Source organism: Cariama cristata, unplaced genomic scaffold (assembly GCF_000690535.1).
Source record: "Cariama cristata isolate BGI_N322 unplaced genomic scaffold, ASM69053v1 scaffold6310, whole genome shotgun sequence".
In the NCBI taxonomy this organism is placed as follows: Eukaryota; Metazoa; Chordata; class Aves; order Cariamiformes; family Cariamidae; genus Cariama; species Cariama cristata.
This window is the reverse complement of record NW_009595147.1, coordinates 618-13,854: the sequence shown is the minus strand read 5'-3', so window position 1 is coordinate 13,854 and position 13,237 is coordinate 618. Positions and strand designations below refer to the sequence as shown.

General features: G+C 38.4%; 1 protein-coding gene across 1 annotated transcript; it reads left to right on the top strand.

The window, feature by feature from the left end:
- Positions 1-826: 826 nt before the first annotated feature.
- On the top strand, positions 827-10,574 carry TMEM38B (transmembrane protein 38B). The gene is made up of 6 exons (XM_009700838.1): positions 827-860; positions 1,986-2,142; positions 5,236-5,420; positions 6,495-6,582; positions 8,645-8,762; positions 10,365-10,574. Exons 2-6 carry the CDS (start codon positions 2,036-2,038, stop codon positions 10,572-10,574), a joined length of 708 nt encoding a protein of 235 aa, XP_009699140.1. The 5' UTR covers positions 827-860; positions 1,986-2,035.
- Positions 10,575-13,237: the final 2,663 nt, after the last annotated feature.

Sequence of the window (13,237 nt, the reverse complement as noted above, 5' to 3'; positions counted from 1 at the left end):
CCAGTTCCAGCACATGTTGCCTTCTGATCTGTAATTTACAGTGGCTGCCTCTGTTAGCTGGGTTTTCCCATTGTCCTGTAAAGTTTGGGATGTTTCTTCTCTATATGGTCACTTTGTGCTATAATGCCACGGCAGCATTTAGTGGAGTTACTCAACAGAGAGGTTACTGAGGTGGGAGTACGGTATTCTCTTCTTGTTGTGAGAAAGGGAATTCAGTCCTTTCATGCTAAAGTAGGTATGTAGTAGTACTTGTAATGCGGCTCTGTCATCAAACAAGAGAATAATTACATGTGACAAGGAAGCTGCCATAGTTCTTTTGGACCAGTGAGTGTCTACTTAATATAATTTTGTGGTTTTTTTCTGAATGCAATGGCTGTCAGCAATTTTTAGATTTTCTTCTTTTTTTAATTGAGGAAACCTCAATGTAGTAAGCACAAGCCATTAACATTCTGCAAGTGTCTTTCCCTTTTCAAATATATTGGTGAAAATAGGTCCACACTCAGTTATATGAGATCTGGATGTAATGGCCCACTTTATATTTTTACCTTTGTTGTTAAGTAACATTAGCAGGCTTTAGAATTTTCTCCTGTTAATTTTATGCACACGAACATAATTGATGGCTAGTTTGAAGAGGTGGTAATACGCAGTAACAAAGCTAAGCATAACTGACTTGGAGCACCAGATACTGCAATATGGAAAATAAATTATGCAATAGTTACAAACAAATGAGATGTTATTTTATATTCAGATATTCTGTAATACTTAGGGATGCTCATTTTTATAAATTGGCTGTTACATAGGAATTTAGATAGTGCTGCAATATGTGATAGCTGTGGCAGCACTAAAACTAGAACAATCTCGTTAATACTCTTGTATGAAGTGAATAATATTGGGAGTGCTGTATTCTTTTTGATACATTTGAGCTTCTGATCTTCGATAAGAAGCTTCTCTTCCCACAGAAATGCCTGAAAAACCGAAAGCTTCTCCTCTGAATTGGTAGCATGTCAAATTTCATTTTGGGGCAGACACTAGGTTTCATCTCTGCTTTTGTGAACTTCGATGTTTGGACTATGGACAGTGAAACCAGTTCAGGCAAACAGAGCTCTGCACCTGTGTGAAGGGGAAGCTTTGGGGACATTGAACTTTTGAAGTGGAAGGAAATAGTCAAACAACTACTTGATGATATTTCTGGCTTTGATAAAGTGTCATTTCCCCCTGAAACTGGTTAAGGCTTCCCATTACCACCAGCACAGTCTTTTAATATTGAATACTCTTTTTGTATACTTCAATTGCAACTTAAAAAGGATAATTAATTTTAAAGATAACAAAATAAACCAAACTGTGAACCTTTTAATAACAAGGGAAGCTTACATTTATTATGACGGCTTCAGGTAACCTTCTTCCTCTGTTCAGGACTGCAGGTGAAACTATTTAATAATTGTCTTGGATACTGCTTTCATTTTGGTCAGCAAACACAGTTAGCAGGGTGTTATGAGGAAAAAGGAAAACAGTGACCTTGAATTCATGAACACTCAAAAGAAAAATGGAATTTGTAGAATAACCACCCCAAAAGTTACCAATACCAATCCTGTCTAGGTCAGCAAAGTCACTTGTGTATTTTTAATACAAATTTGAAAGCAACTATACATCTATGCCAGATTATTAACAATGAGACCTCTCAGCCGTGCTCTGAAAGCTTTTTCTTCTTGGTAGCCAAATAGTTATAAAAAACTAATACATAAAAGATGTTTAGAGCACAATGTCAGTCCTTCACTTTTATTTAGATAGCATATGCTTAAGTCAGTGTACTCTGAAGTTTGTAATTCTGAATACTTTTCCTGTGAAAGCCTACAGATTTCTGCAAGGTTTTTCATTGCCTAAAGGAGCCATGTTGGACTGAATGATTTGAAAAATACTGACTTTTAAAACATGACATAATTCTTAAATGTTTATTTCTATTTATGCATCTTTTCCCTTTGTTTTAGGAGCTGTGGAAGTGTCAGTGCGAAGTCCAATTGCGTGCTGGTTTAGTGCCATGCTTTATTGCTTTGGTGGTTCAGTTTTGTCTTCATTGATGCTTGCAGAACCTCCAGTAGCGTTTCTGGCAAAAGGCACAAATATTCTGCTAGCGTCTGCAGTCTGGTAAGCAGCCACGATCGAGTTAGATGAGTAGTATTGGTTCTGAGGAAGCTATACTTTCTAAACTGACATTAGACCATTGAGCTTCCATGTAAATGAGAACCTTAACTTAAAAATGTGATGGATTTGGATACTGTCTCTTCATCAGAAAGTCACTGCAACAAATTAGCTGTTACGATCTTGTTCTGTAGGAATGAAATGCTCATAAGAGAGCAACTCCTATGGGCTGTTGTATAACGAAATGCTCAGTCACTAGATTAGCCTTACTGTAGATTTTTATAATATTCCTGGTCAAACAGCTGAAAACATTGTTTTGGAATAAAATTGACTTCAGTAACTGCTTTCCTGGATATAGGTAAGTCATAAATGCAGTCTAGTTTTTCAGCAGTAGCTCTTGAAGACCAGAACCTGGCTGATGTAAAAATGTTGAACTTTTCTGTGATTGGGGATCTAAGACACAGATCTTCTTTCCTCTCCTCCAGTTTCTGCTTCCTGACATAATTTTTTTTTTCTATATTTTGCCCTTTCCCAAATGGATGGGCATTGTAGTGGAAGATAGTAGAGAGCAGAATGGGAAGTCAGGTTTGTGAACGAAGCAACAACTTGGCCTGTTTTGGGATTGGAAAAAAGCACTGGAGATATTTTCATATAAATGTGGCCTTCCAGTGGAGTTAATTTGTTCCAGAAAGTGATCTTTGAAGAAAACCTGAAACTTGACAAAATTTCTGAGCAACAGTGGGTTTTTGAATTTAAAAATCTTAATTCCTATCTTAGAATAGTGTTATCTGCTTGAAGTCCTTTAGTATCTGTTCCTCGTAGCCCCATAGGTTTTATAATTGCAAATTCATTAAAATGAAAGTAAGTGTTTCCATCTTTGTGTGTGTATATATATATATTAGTCTTCTGGTGTTCATGTTGCAATGGAAGATGACAGATTTCATTTAGGCAAATCGATGAAATGAACAATATGCAATAAATAATGCACTATTGACAAAGCTTATAGAATCTTCTTATGGTTCATGTTAGTCTGATGTGGGCAACATGACTGCTTGTTTTAACAAATGACACAAATTAGGAGTACACCTAAACAGAACAGGATTTCTGTTGAACTTAACATGGTCAAATGTGATTGCTGTGCACAAATAAAATGAGGTTTTAATGAGAAGCTATGAATGTTATGAAACCTTTTAAGCTTCTAGTTTTACAAAGTTCTCTTTTCATGAGTATAATGGCTTTAATTCTTGGTCCTAAATCATGTGAAACAAAATTCCCCAAGCCATAGATAAAACTGGAAAATGGAAGCAGTTGTTTTATGTTTGTGAAATGCTCCTGAATAGTTTGTAGGACAGTGACATCTACTGTTAGCAAGTGTTGCTAGCATAAATTACAGGCAAAACTGCTGTGGTGGGACTGCAGTGCTAGGTTCAATCCAGTTACCTGTGCTTCAGGGTCCTAAAGCCACATTCTGCAATTGTAAATTAATTCTGGTTAGTGTTGTCTGTTGACATGGCTTAAATGGCTATTTCAGTAGCCATTAAAATACATGCTCTCTATGTATCTTTGACTTCATATCAACTGAGGCATGGTTGCATACAAAGGCAATTGACCTTACAATAGGAGCAAAAGGAGTAATATAAGTAGTTCAAAAGTAAAGCTAAAACTGAACATCAGAGCAGTAGTTAGCTATTAATCTAAATTCCAGTAACATTCTTGTATGTGAGAAATGGACTATTGCATGCTCCACTCTGGAAGGTCTTGAAGAGAAGAAGCTTTAGAAGTCTGCAGTGGCAGCAGAAGAAGAAAATACATAGCCAGGACAGGCCTTCAGCTAAACTTTGCCTTTCTAGGGAGGAAGCTTCCTAGCATCCTGCTGTAAAGAATAAGTGGTTTTGTCTGGAAAAAAACCCCAAAGCCCAGGTGCTGTCCTGATTTCTAATCTCTAACCACGAAGCATGACTCTTCCTAATTGTAGTGTCTGCTAGTAGTTCTAATGAAGTAAACTAGATACAAGAGGTACATCTGCAGATGAGTAAACAGGAGAAGGATACAGCCTTAGAAATTCTTGGTAGCTAGGATTGAGCCCAGAAGCCTAAAGAAACAGGGAAGTATCTTTTTTAGAAAATGGAAAAGTACCCTTCCCATCTTTTAAAGGCTGTCTCTGCCCTTTCTTAATTGTTACTGTCTTCTTCCTGTGCTGAAATAATCTGGATACTTAATCTTGATTTTTTTTTTTTTGAGATGTTGAATGTCTCTAAGAACTGACTTTTGTTTATGACTGAAGAGATACGTAAAACACACCATAATCTAATCTTTTAAAATTTACTGTCAGTTTAGGATTTCATTGTTAGCCGTCTTTACCCTTACTTTGTCTTAAAAGCAAGTTGATAAAAGATATTATTAAATTTTGAGTACTGTGCTTTCAACAGTTTGAAAAAAGAAATGTGCTTGTAATTGGCAAGCAGGAAAAGCTAGAATTTGTGGTTACTAAGATGTGAAATGTGTTTGAAAACAGCTGTGCATTTCATCTGACATGACACTAACTAGTGGAGGCATTCTTGCTGAAGTTATATGATGTCATGTACCTATCAGTATGAAAGCATGATGTCAGCATGTAATTTACCAACCTGTTGTAATCCTAAAAAAAAGAGCAAACCAAAAAAACCCAAACAAATGAAAAATAACCTAAAAAAAAATAAAAAAAAACAGACCAAACAAAAAATAACCCACAAAAACCCAAACCACACGTCAGTCAGACACTAATTTAATACTTTGAATTATAACAACATGATATGTAAGCTATAGAACAGTTGGTAAAATTTAAAGCTCTTTCTCATGTATTAATGGATTCTTCTCTGGATAATGAGGCAGTAAGTACAAATTTCAAATGATGTTTGCTGATTTCAGTGCAAGAGCTCAAGCATGCCCAAAAGCATTTCAAATTTGTTCTAGTATGTCTACCACACAAGACAGTGAGTTATCAGTAGTATATCATGCATTGCTAGTCATATTCCAAAAATACCTTTAAAAGTTATTAGAAAGTGAATTCTTTAGCAAAAGCTTTTGAGTGCTGCTAATGGGTTTTCTCTTGATTTTCAGGTATCTTGTGTTTTACTGCCCACAAGACATATTCTACCGGTGCTTTGCCTTTCTGCCTCTTCGACTTCTGGTTGCAGGAATGAAAGAAGTGACGAGGACTTGGAAGATAACAGCTGGCGTTGCACATGCAAACAGTCACTTCAAAGATGCCTGGCTTGTCATGGTAGCTGTGGGCTGGGCCAGAGGTAACATGCATAACATCTTATTCTGATTAATTGTGATGTTTTGGAGTGGTATTTAAATGGCTAACCCTTCAGCATAACTGCAGGACCATTCCTTGCTGTGCTTGGATATGATAGTCCTAATACAGTCTGTTATCCCCTCAAGGGAGAAGCCTGTGCAGCAGTTTTTCTGCTTGGATTAAGGGTGACAGTGAATGACTTTGAGGGAAGTTCATCTTACCTTTTCAGAAGGTCTTGTGAGGACTTGTAGGGTGGGCAGTTGATGGCAATAAAGAAATAGATCTCCCGTGTAGCTTCAATGCTATTACTAAACTTTCCAACAGCATTTTTCCTCAGAGCTGTTTTCCTTGCGTGTGGCTGAAGCAGAGAACTTGTTTTCTTAGCTTTTTGGATTGTAACCCTTAGCTGACTTTAAACACAGGAATGAACCTTCTTGCCTGCCTGCTGTTTGGAGTATGACTGTTGAAGCTACCTTCCTTGCACCTGTATTTGTAGTCACAACATTAGAACTACTTCAGGAAGTAGGAGTGCAGCTCTTGTTTCTGTTTGCTTGATTCTGTTCTGCTTTGGGAAACAACACGTGTTAATGTGATGATCTAACATATTCTTTTCCCAGGTTATAATACAGATCAGTCTCATTGGCTAGAGTGTCTAACACCTCCTTATGTCTTGTATTCTTTTAATGTAAAAATACATACCCATTTTTCTTGTGGAGGTTCCTCATAGTTTATAGAGATGCTCTCTGTACTTGTATGGTGACATGAAGAATGCAATGATACAAGCCTCTCTGGAGATTTATTTGGCAATTCAGGCATTTGTTTGTGGTCATGAGTGCATTAGTTCAGATGCTATCACATAAAGGTAAACCCGAGGTTCTTGCTAAGTAGCTAAACCTCTGAGGTTTCATGTCAATTGCTCAAGTCATGCACATATAAAAGATTGAATTAATCTCTCTAAGTCTGAGCTTTGGGTGTCACATTTGGCACCTGGTCTAATGAGTTTTGCTGGGAGCAATAGTAGGTTGCATAGCAGTGGCAGCAGTCAGTGGAGGCTTATCATAAATCTCTGCAATTTCAGGAGCTGGAGGTGGCCTAATTTCCAACTTTGAGCAGCTGGTGAGAGGAGTGTGGAAACCTGAAACGAATGAACTACTGAAGATGTCCTAGTAAGTTTTTAAAAGAAACCACAACATATTAACTGTTGTTTTGCTAACTCCTTTTGTTGACACTCACTTCTAGTGGTTCAAATAAAAAAAAAAAAGGCAGTATAGCATGTTTGTATTCAATGTTTTGATGTGTATCTTGTGAAAGATTGGTTGATTATCTTCAGTAATTTTAGCAGATGTTTTAATCATTTTAGGTTCATAGCACAGGAACACCAAATGAGAAAACCAAATAACAAAAATTATTTGGCAGAAAGCAGTATTGAGTCAGTACGAAGCTGCTGGAAAGCACTGTTGACTCAATTGTCTTACAGGGACATGGTCTGCTATCCAAAATGAAAGAACAGTGGTACCAGAAGTATACAAGTGAAGTCTGATTTTTGATGCATGTTCTGAGCATCACAAAGATGGCTTCCTTAGAGCTTTGTCACTCTTACTTTCTCTGCCAGTACTGTTTTCCTCCATAGATATCAAATATTTGAGAAGGTGCAAACTGGTTATTTGATACAGCAAAAATGTACTGCAAGATAGGAGATGTTACTTCTTTTGCAGAAGCAAAGAATGGGAATATTACATGGCTCCTGGTTTAGTCTGTACAGTAAAATGAAAATTGAGACAGGCTAGAAGGCCACAAGCTATTATTGTAAGTCAAGATAAGCTCACTGTGGTAGTTCCCTGAAATTCGTTTGATCTTTCACATGCTACTCACAGGTCTTTAGAATTTTTTTATTTTTTTTTTTAAAGTTGCCTTGCTTTTCTGCAGCCACTCTTAGCAACAGAATAACAGAAGAGAAATTTGTAGCCTTTTCTTTGGCAATATTTCAACATTTTATGGCTTATCTTAGTTGTTGGCTTTTTTGGAAATTCCAGGTATTTAGAATTTCTCTTCCTCTGTCAGTGCCTAAGTGGCAGTCTTGGAAAAAAAAAAACTTCCAGAATGAAGAGGTCACTGTCAATAATAGCACTGTAAACCCAAATAACACTGTACTTACAGGTGCAACACTAGAGCAGTGCTTACTGACTATGGCAATGCTTGCATATATTCTCCTTCTCCATGGTGGATGTGGCTCAAAGTAACTCAAAAAGGATTTAAAAAATTTTGTTTAATATATAAAGTTTAAGAATATTAAATAGAAGTAAGTTACAAAGTTCAATGGATAAAACATTCTGCAAATGGATGAGATGCCTGTGTACACTGAGTTATTTTTTGGACTTCCTGAGCAGGAAGCTGATGCAGTAAATCTCTGAGTTACTGAAAAGACAGTGAAGAATGTGTCTAGATGGTCTGTGATAACAGGAATGTCACCTGGACATGTCACATATAGATGCAGATTAAGAAATGCACAGAATTTTTATGCCAGTATATTAGTGCTCTCTCTTCAGAGGGCTTTAGATAACTGACTGAAGTTCTCTTGTTTTCGGACTGCATACCTAGCAAGAGATTTGCCACCGCAATGAGGATAGCTAGAAGATGTAAATCTTTGCATGTCTCAAGTCAACACAGCTATGTTAGCAAAACCTGGTAACATAGGCCTCGTTCAAGTCAAGTACAACCTGATTACAGCCCTAGAACTGCTGGAGTGTCAAGTGAACCGAGACTTGGACTATGTTGTTCTTCAACACCTTAAGCAACTCCTTGGAGTAACTAACACTTGGTTTATAGGGGAGGAACCTATTTTTAAGTCTAGTGCAAGCTTTGTGATTTAACTCTTCAGTAAGATATATTGGGAGAGGAAGAAGAGGAGCAAGCTCACGTGTAGAGTCTGAATAGAAGCATTGATTCGAGGAGGATTTGTCAAATATGAGTTTGCTGGGTGTGTAAAGTAGTGCTGAACTTGATGCTTCTCCATGTTACGGACAGAAAGCATAGTAATAGTATATAAAGTGAAAGTCTTAGTTTAATTATAGGTAGGTTTTGGACCTTGTCACTTCTACAACAAGTTTTCATCAGTTCTATTCAGAAATAATTATTTTGCACACTAAGAACATTTATTGTTTTCCAGGCCGTGGCAGTTTTCACTGTAAAGTAGAGAAGAGAAATTAACATTGTTTGTTTGATTTCCAGCCCTGTGAAGGTAACTTTGATAGGAGCAGTACTTTTCACCCTGCAACACAGCCAGTACTTGCCAATAGCAAGACACAACCTCGTGTTTTTATACACCGTCTTTCTTGTCGTCTCCAAGGTAAGAATGTGGAAGTGTTGCAAATAACTGAATAACAGAAAATATTTTATTTCATTATTTGAGAGCAAAAAATACACTCTCAAACATTCTGCCACAAGTTAGAATGCGTGCTTCTGGATGGGAAGGCCAGCTCCTACTGAAGTCTTAAACCTGTGTTTAGTCTTCTATACATAAGCAGGACAGAAGACTTACTCTGTTACTGATAGTGTTCAATGTATGGAAAAAAAAATAAAATCAGGAATTTTGGCACCCAGCGGTTGATATGCCAGGCTTGTATGTCCATAATCTCAAACAGAGCTTATGCTTATAGAAGGAAACCCTCTTGTTCTATGCCTTTTTCTAGCTGCTTAACACTTTTCTTGTACCTGTGCAGTCATCTGTGGGTTTTCAAAACAAGCCAACTAGGTTCTCATGAATCTTAAAGTGTTCACAACATGAAGTGTTTAGGTGGGAAGAGAAAGTGTATCAAAACCACTTTGAAGCAGCTGTAACTACATTTATAATAAAATAAATACTACTTTTCTATTGAATCCTTTAATCTCTCCAGTGTTGTTCATTTGCAGGGTGATGCCTGCCTTTAGGATTATTAGCTAATAAGCTAATTAGCTAATAAGAAAGTGTAGTCTCTGTGTTGGCAGAAGTCTGGCGATTTTAAGAGCTTCAGAGCTGCTGTTGAACAGACTAGAGACTGTCTTAAAGTGGTGGTTGCTACTTCTGTGAAGTAACTGACACGTTTAATTCTAGAGAAGTTACTTTCAGAAGCCAAGACTTCAAGCTGATGCTCATGATTCTCCACCTATAAGGTATTGTTGAACTGGGGATGCTGGGAATGAAGAAGGAAAGGAATGTTATTCTGGAAGTGAAAAATTACAGCTGTCTTCAAAAGCTGGCCATCAGGCTGCACTGAAGTGAATAAGTTCTTAAACTGATGGTCATACTGACACTCAGGAACTTGAATATCCACTTAACTAATAAAGCAACAGTTCTGGATCTGGCATAGTCCTGTAGTAGTGTGTTTTATAAACTTTTCAGGTCGCTGAATACTGTAGAAGCTGTTGCAATATAAACTTGTTCAGTACCTGGATCTACAAAATTTTTTTCTATCCTGGTTCCAAGTTATGTGTTCTAACGAATTGCCACCTAAAACTCTTCAACTTTATGGAATGAGTATGGCCGTCTGGAATTCTAACTAAACTGTGGCTGTGCATACATATTTAGGTGCTTACACATTGCATTCTTTCAATTTAAATGGAAGTAGCCACTCTGTTTACAGTTTTTCAGTTTGAACAAGGTACAAAACTTACACATAAAAGTTGCTCTTCACCTTAGTTGTATGACATTAAATGTGGTTTACTCTTAGGATGATTTTAGTAAACTTGCACAAAAAGTTTTTTGTGCATATTGCGTATAGCTGTGTGAAGAGTGTAGGTCAGAAAGAAGAACGTTCTTTCATCAGTTCAAGCTAAAATGAACATATTTCTGTTCTTGGTGATATGGCCGCATGCTTGTGTAGAAAGTTAGAAATACCATACATCCATTCAGCTTTCAATCACTGTGAAGTCATTGAAACTTTTATTGTAACTTGATCCTTGTTCTTCATAGGTAACAATGATGTTGACAAGATCTGCAACTTCTCCATTTGCTCCCTTTGAGGCTGCGTTAGGCCATATGTTCTTTGGCTTGCAAAAGACACCATCCAAAGTGACGGGTGAAGGTGCCACATCTTCCAATGGCTCTTCAGTCTGTGCCCGGTCTTCTTCTGAACAGCACCATGATGACGTTAAGAAAAGACAGGCAAAGAAAACAGAATAAGTGGCTTAAAATCCTTGACAGTCATAACCTTTGAAGATGTTTGTATTTCAGATTAGGCTGGCTGAGAAATTTGTTTAAAGAAATGTGTGTGAGGAGAACAGGGCTGTATACTACTGTGATGGTGTTCACCTTTGGAATGTGTTTTGTAAACTACTGTTCAGATGTCTAAATGCACATGTTGGATTTGTAAGTTAAAAATGACAATTTTTTATAGTGATTCTAAGTTTACTACATTTTGTAGTGCTAAAAAGATAGTTTCAAAATGTGACAATCAGCTTTTTTATTTTTACTGATAAATCACTTGTTTCACCTCTTTTCCTCTGCCCCTCAATTCTTAAGTTTCATTTGGATAGCATGGATTTGCACTGCCAACTGTTTGCAGTAGCATGTCCCAAATAACAAAGTCTTCATCTGAGTAAGGCTTAATCACATTGCACTGTAAAACCATGAAAATGTACCTAACTAATGCCTTTAACTAGCAAAATAGTTGAATTACTGTTGTAATTCACATTGCACTGGTCTAGACTTTCTTCATTTACTTAGGTAAATATTTTTCATATTTTTCTATTTTTTAAAATAAGAGTGAATTATCTGGCACTTCTAAACATCTTTACAGTTAGCAAGTAGAAACATTTCAATATTTTCGTTGTTGGCTTACTTTGACCCTTTATTTGCAAGTATTTCATATATAGCTGTTTTTCATGTTACACAGGTGATTTACATGTGGTTTGTAGTTATCTTTCAGTTTGACTGGGACTAGACATCTCTGCCTGCACTTTTATCCAAGCATATGCATTTTTTTCTTTTAAAGCCAAACTTCCTTTTACAAAAGAATACACGACTGTACATTTACCTTGTTTCTCATTAGTTCAGCCCTATTATGCCTGCTGTTAGTAAATACCAGCACTGATTTGTAGCAGTTACTTACTGGGGAAGAAGCCTGGTGTCACAGGCAGAATTTAGGGGTTTTTGATCATGGGTCGGTTTACAAGACACCAGGCCTTCTGGAAACAGATGGGGCACACCTGTCTCAAAAGGAGAAAAGGATCTTTGCACAGGAGTTAGCAGGGCTCACTGAAAGAGCTTTAAACTAGATTTGACGGGGGAAAGGGATAAAACCAGGCTCATTAATGATAACCCTGAGGGCAGCATGCCAGTGTTTGAGGGGTGGTGTGCTAGTGAGGTTCTTGGTCTGCTGTCTCAGTGGAGGTAGGGGATGAAGAGCCATGCGACAGCAAAAACGCAAGGCTTGTTGATGTGTTAGAAACCACAGAAGCCTGAGAATAGTCATGTAGGAATTAGGGCTTCTCTCCCCAAAAGGTGGTGGGATCAATAGTTGAACTGTAGTGCATCTACACCAATGCACACAGCATGGGCAGCAAAGAGGAGGAGCTGAAAGCCATTCTGCAGTGGGAAAACTATCATATAGTTGCCACCATGGAAACATGGTGAGATGACTTGCACAACTGGAGTGTTGCAAGGGGTGGCTATAAACTCTTTAGAAGGGATAGACAGGGATGGAGAGGCAGTGGGGTAGCCCTGTATGTTAGGGAGTGTTTTGACTGTCTAGAGCTTAACGATGGTGATGATAGTGTTGAGTGTTTATGGGTAAGAATCAGGGGGAAGGCCACGAAGGTAGATATCATGGTAGGAGTCTGTTATAGACTGCCCAACCAGGATGAAGTATCAGTCGAAATATTCTATAAGCAGTTGGGAGAAGTCTCACAATTGCTAGCTCTTGTTCTTGTGGGGGACTTCAACTTACCAGACGTCTGCTGGAAATACAACACAGCAGAGAGGAAACAGTCCAGGAGATTCCTAACACAGTTGCTGAGTGAGCCAACTAGAGAAGGTGCCCTGCTGGACCTGTTGTTTGTGAACAGAGGGTGATGTAATGGCTTGTAGGTGATGTAATGGTTGGAGGCCATCTCGAGCACAGCAATCAGGAAATGGTAGGGTTTTTGATTCTTGGAGAAGTAACGAGGGTGTCAGCAGAACTGCTACCTTGGACTTCTGGTGGGCAGACTTTGGCCTGTTTAGGGGCCTGGTTGACAAAGTTCCTTGGGAGGCAGTGCTGAAGGGCAAAGGAGTCCAGGCCGTGAAGTCCGGACTTAAAGGTGCCGGAGCAGGCCATCCTCATGTGCTGAAAGACGAGCAAGCAGGGAAGAAGATGGGCCTGGCTGAACAGAGAGCTTTGGCTGGAACTCAGGGAAAATGGAGCGTTTATGACCTTTGGAAGAAGGGCAGGCACCTCAGCAGGACTACAAGGATGTCGTGAGGTTATGCAGGGGGAAAATTAGAAGGGCTAAAGCGCAACCAGAACTTAATCTGGCTACTGCAATAAAAGACAATGAAAAGTGTTTCTATAAATACGTGAACAACAAAATCCTTTATTGAATGCAGGGGGAAACATAGTGACAAAGGATGAGGAAAAGGCTGGAGGTACTTAATGCCTTCTTTGCCCCAGTCTTTAATAGTAAGACTAATTGTTCTCTGGGTACCCAGCCCACTGAGCTTGAAGACAGGGACCAGGAGCAGAATAAAGCCCCCGTAATTGAAGGAGAAATGGTTTCTGACCTTCTACACCACTTAGACACACACAAGTCTAAGGGGACCGGATGGGATCCGCCTGAGGGTACTGGGGGAGCTGGCGGAAGTGGTCC

Coding starts and splice junctions, on each gene's coding strand:
- TMEM38B (XM_009700838.1), top strand. CDS start 2,036: ATGCTTTATTGCTTTGGTGGTTCAGTTTTGTCTTCATTGATGCTTGCA. Junction 2,143..5,235: donor CTGCTAGCGTCTGCAGTCTG/GTAAGCAGCCAC, acceptor CTTGATTTTCAG/GTATCTTGTGTTTTACTGCC. Junction 6,583..8,644: donor GAACTACTGAAGATGTCCTA/GTAAGTTTTTAA, acceptor TTTGATTTCCAG/CCCTGTGAAGGTAACTTTGA.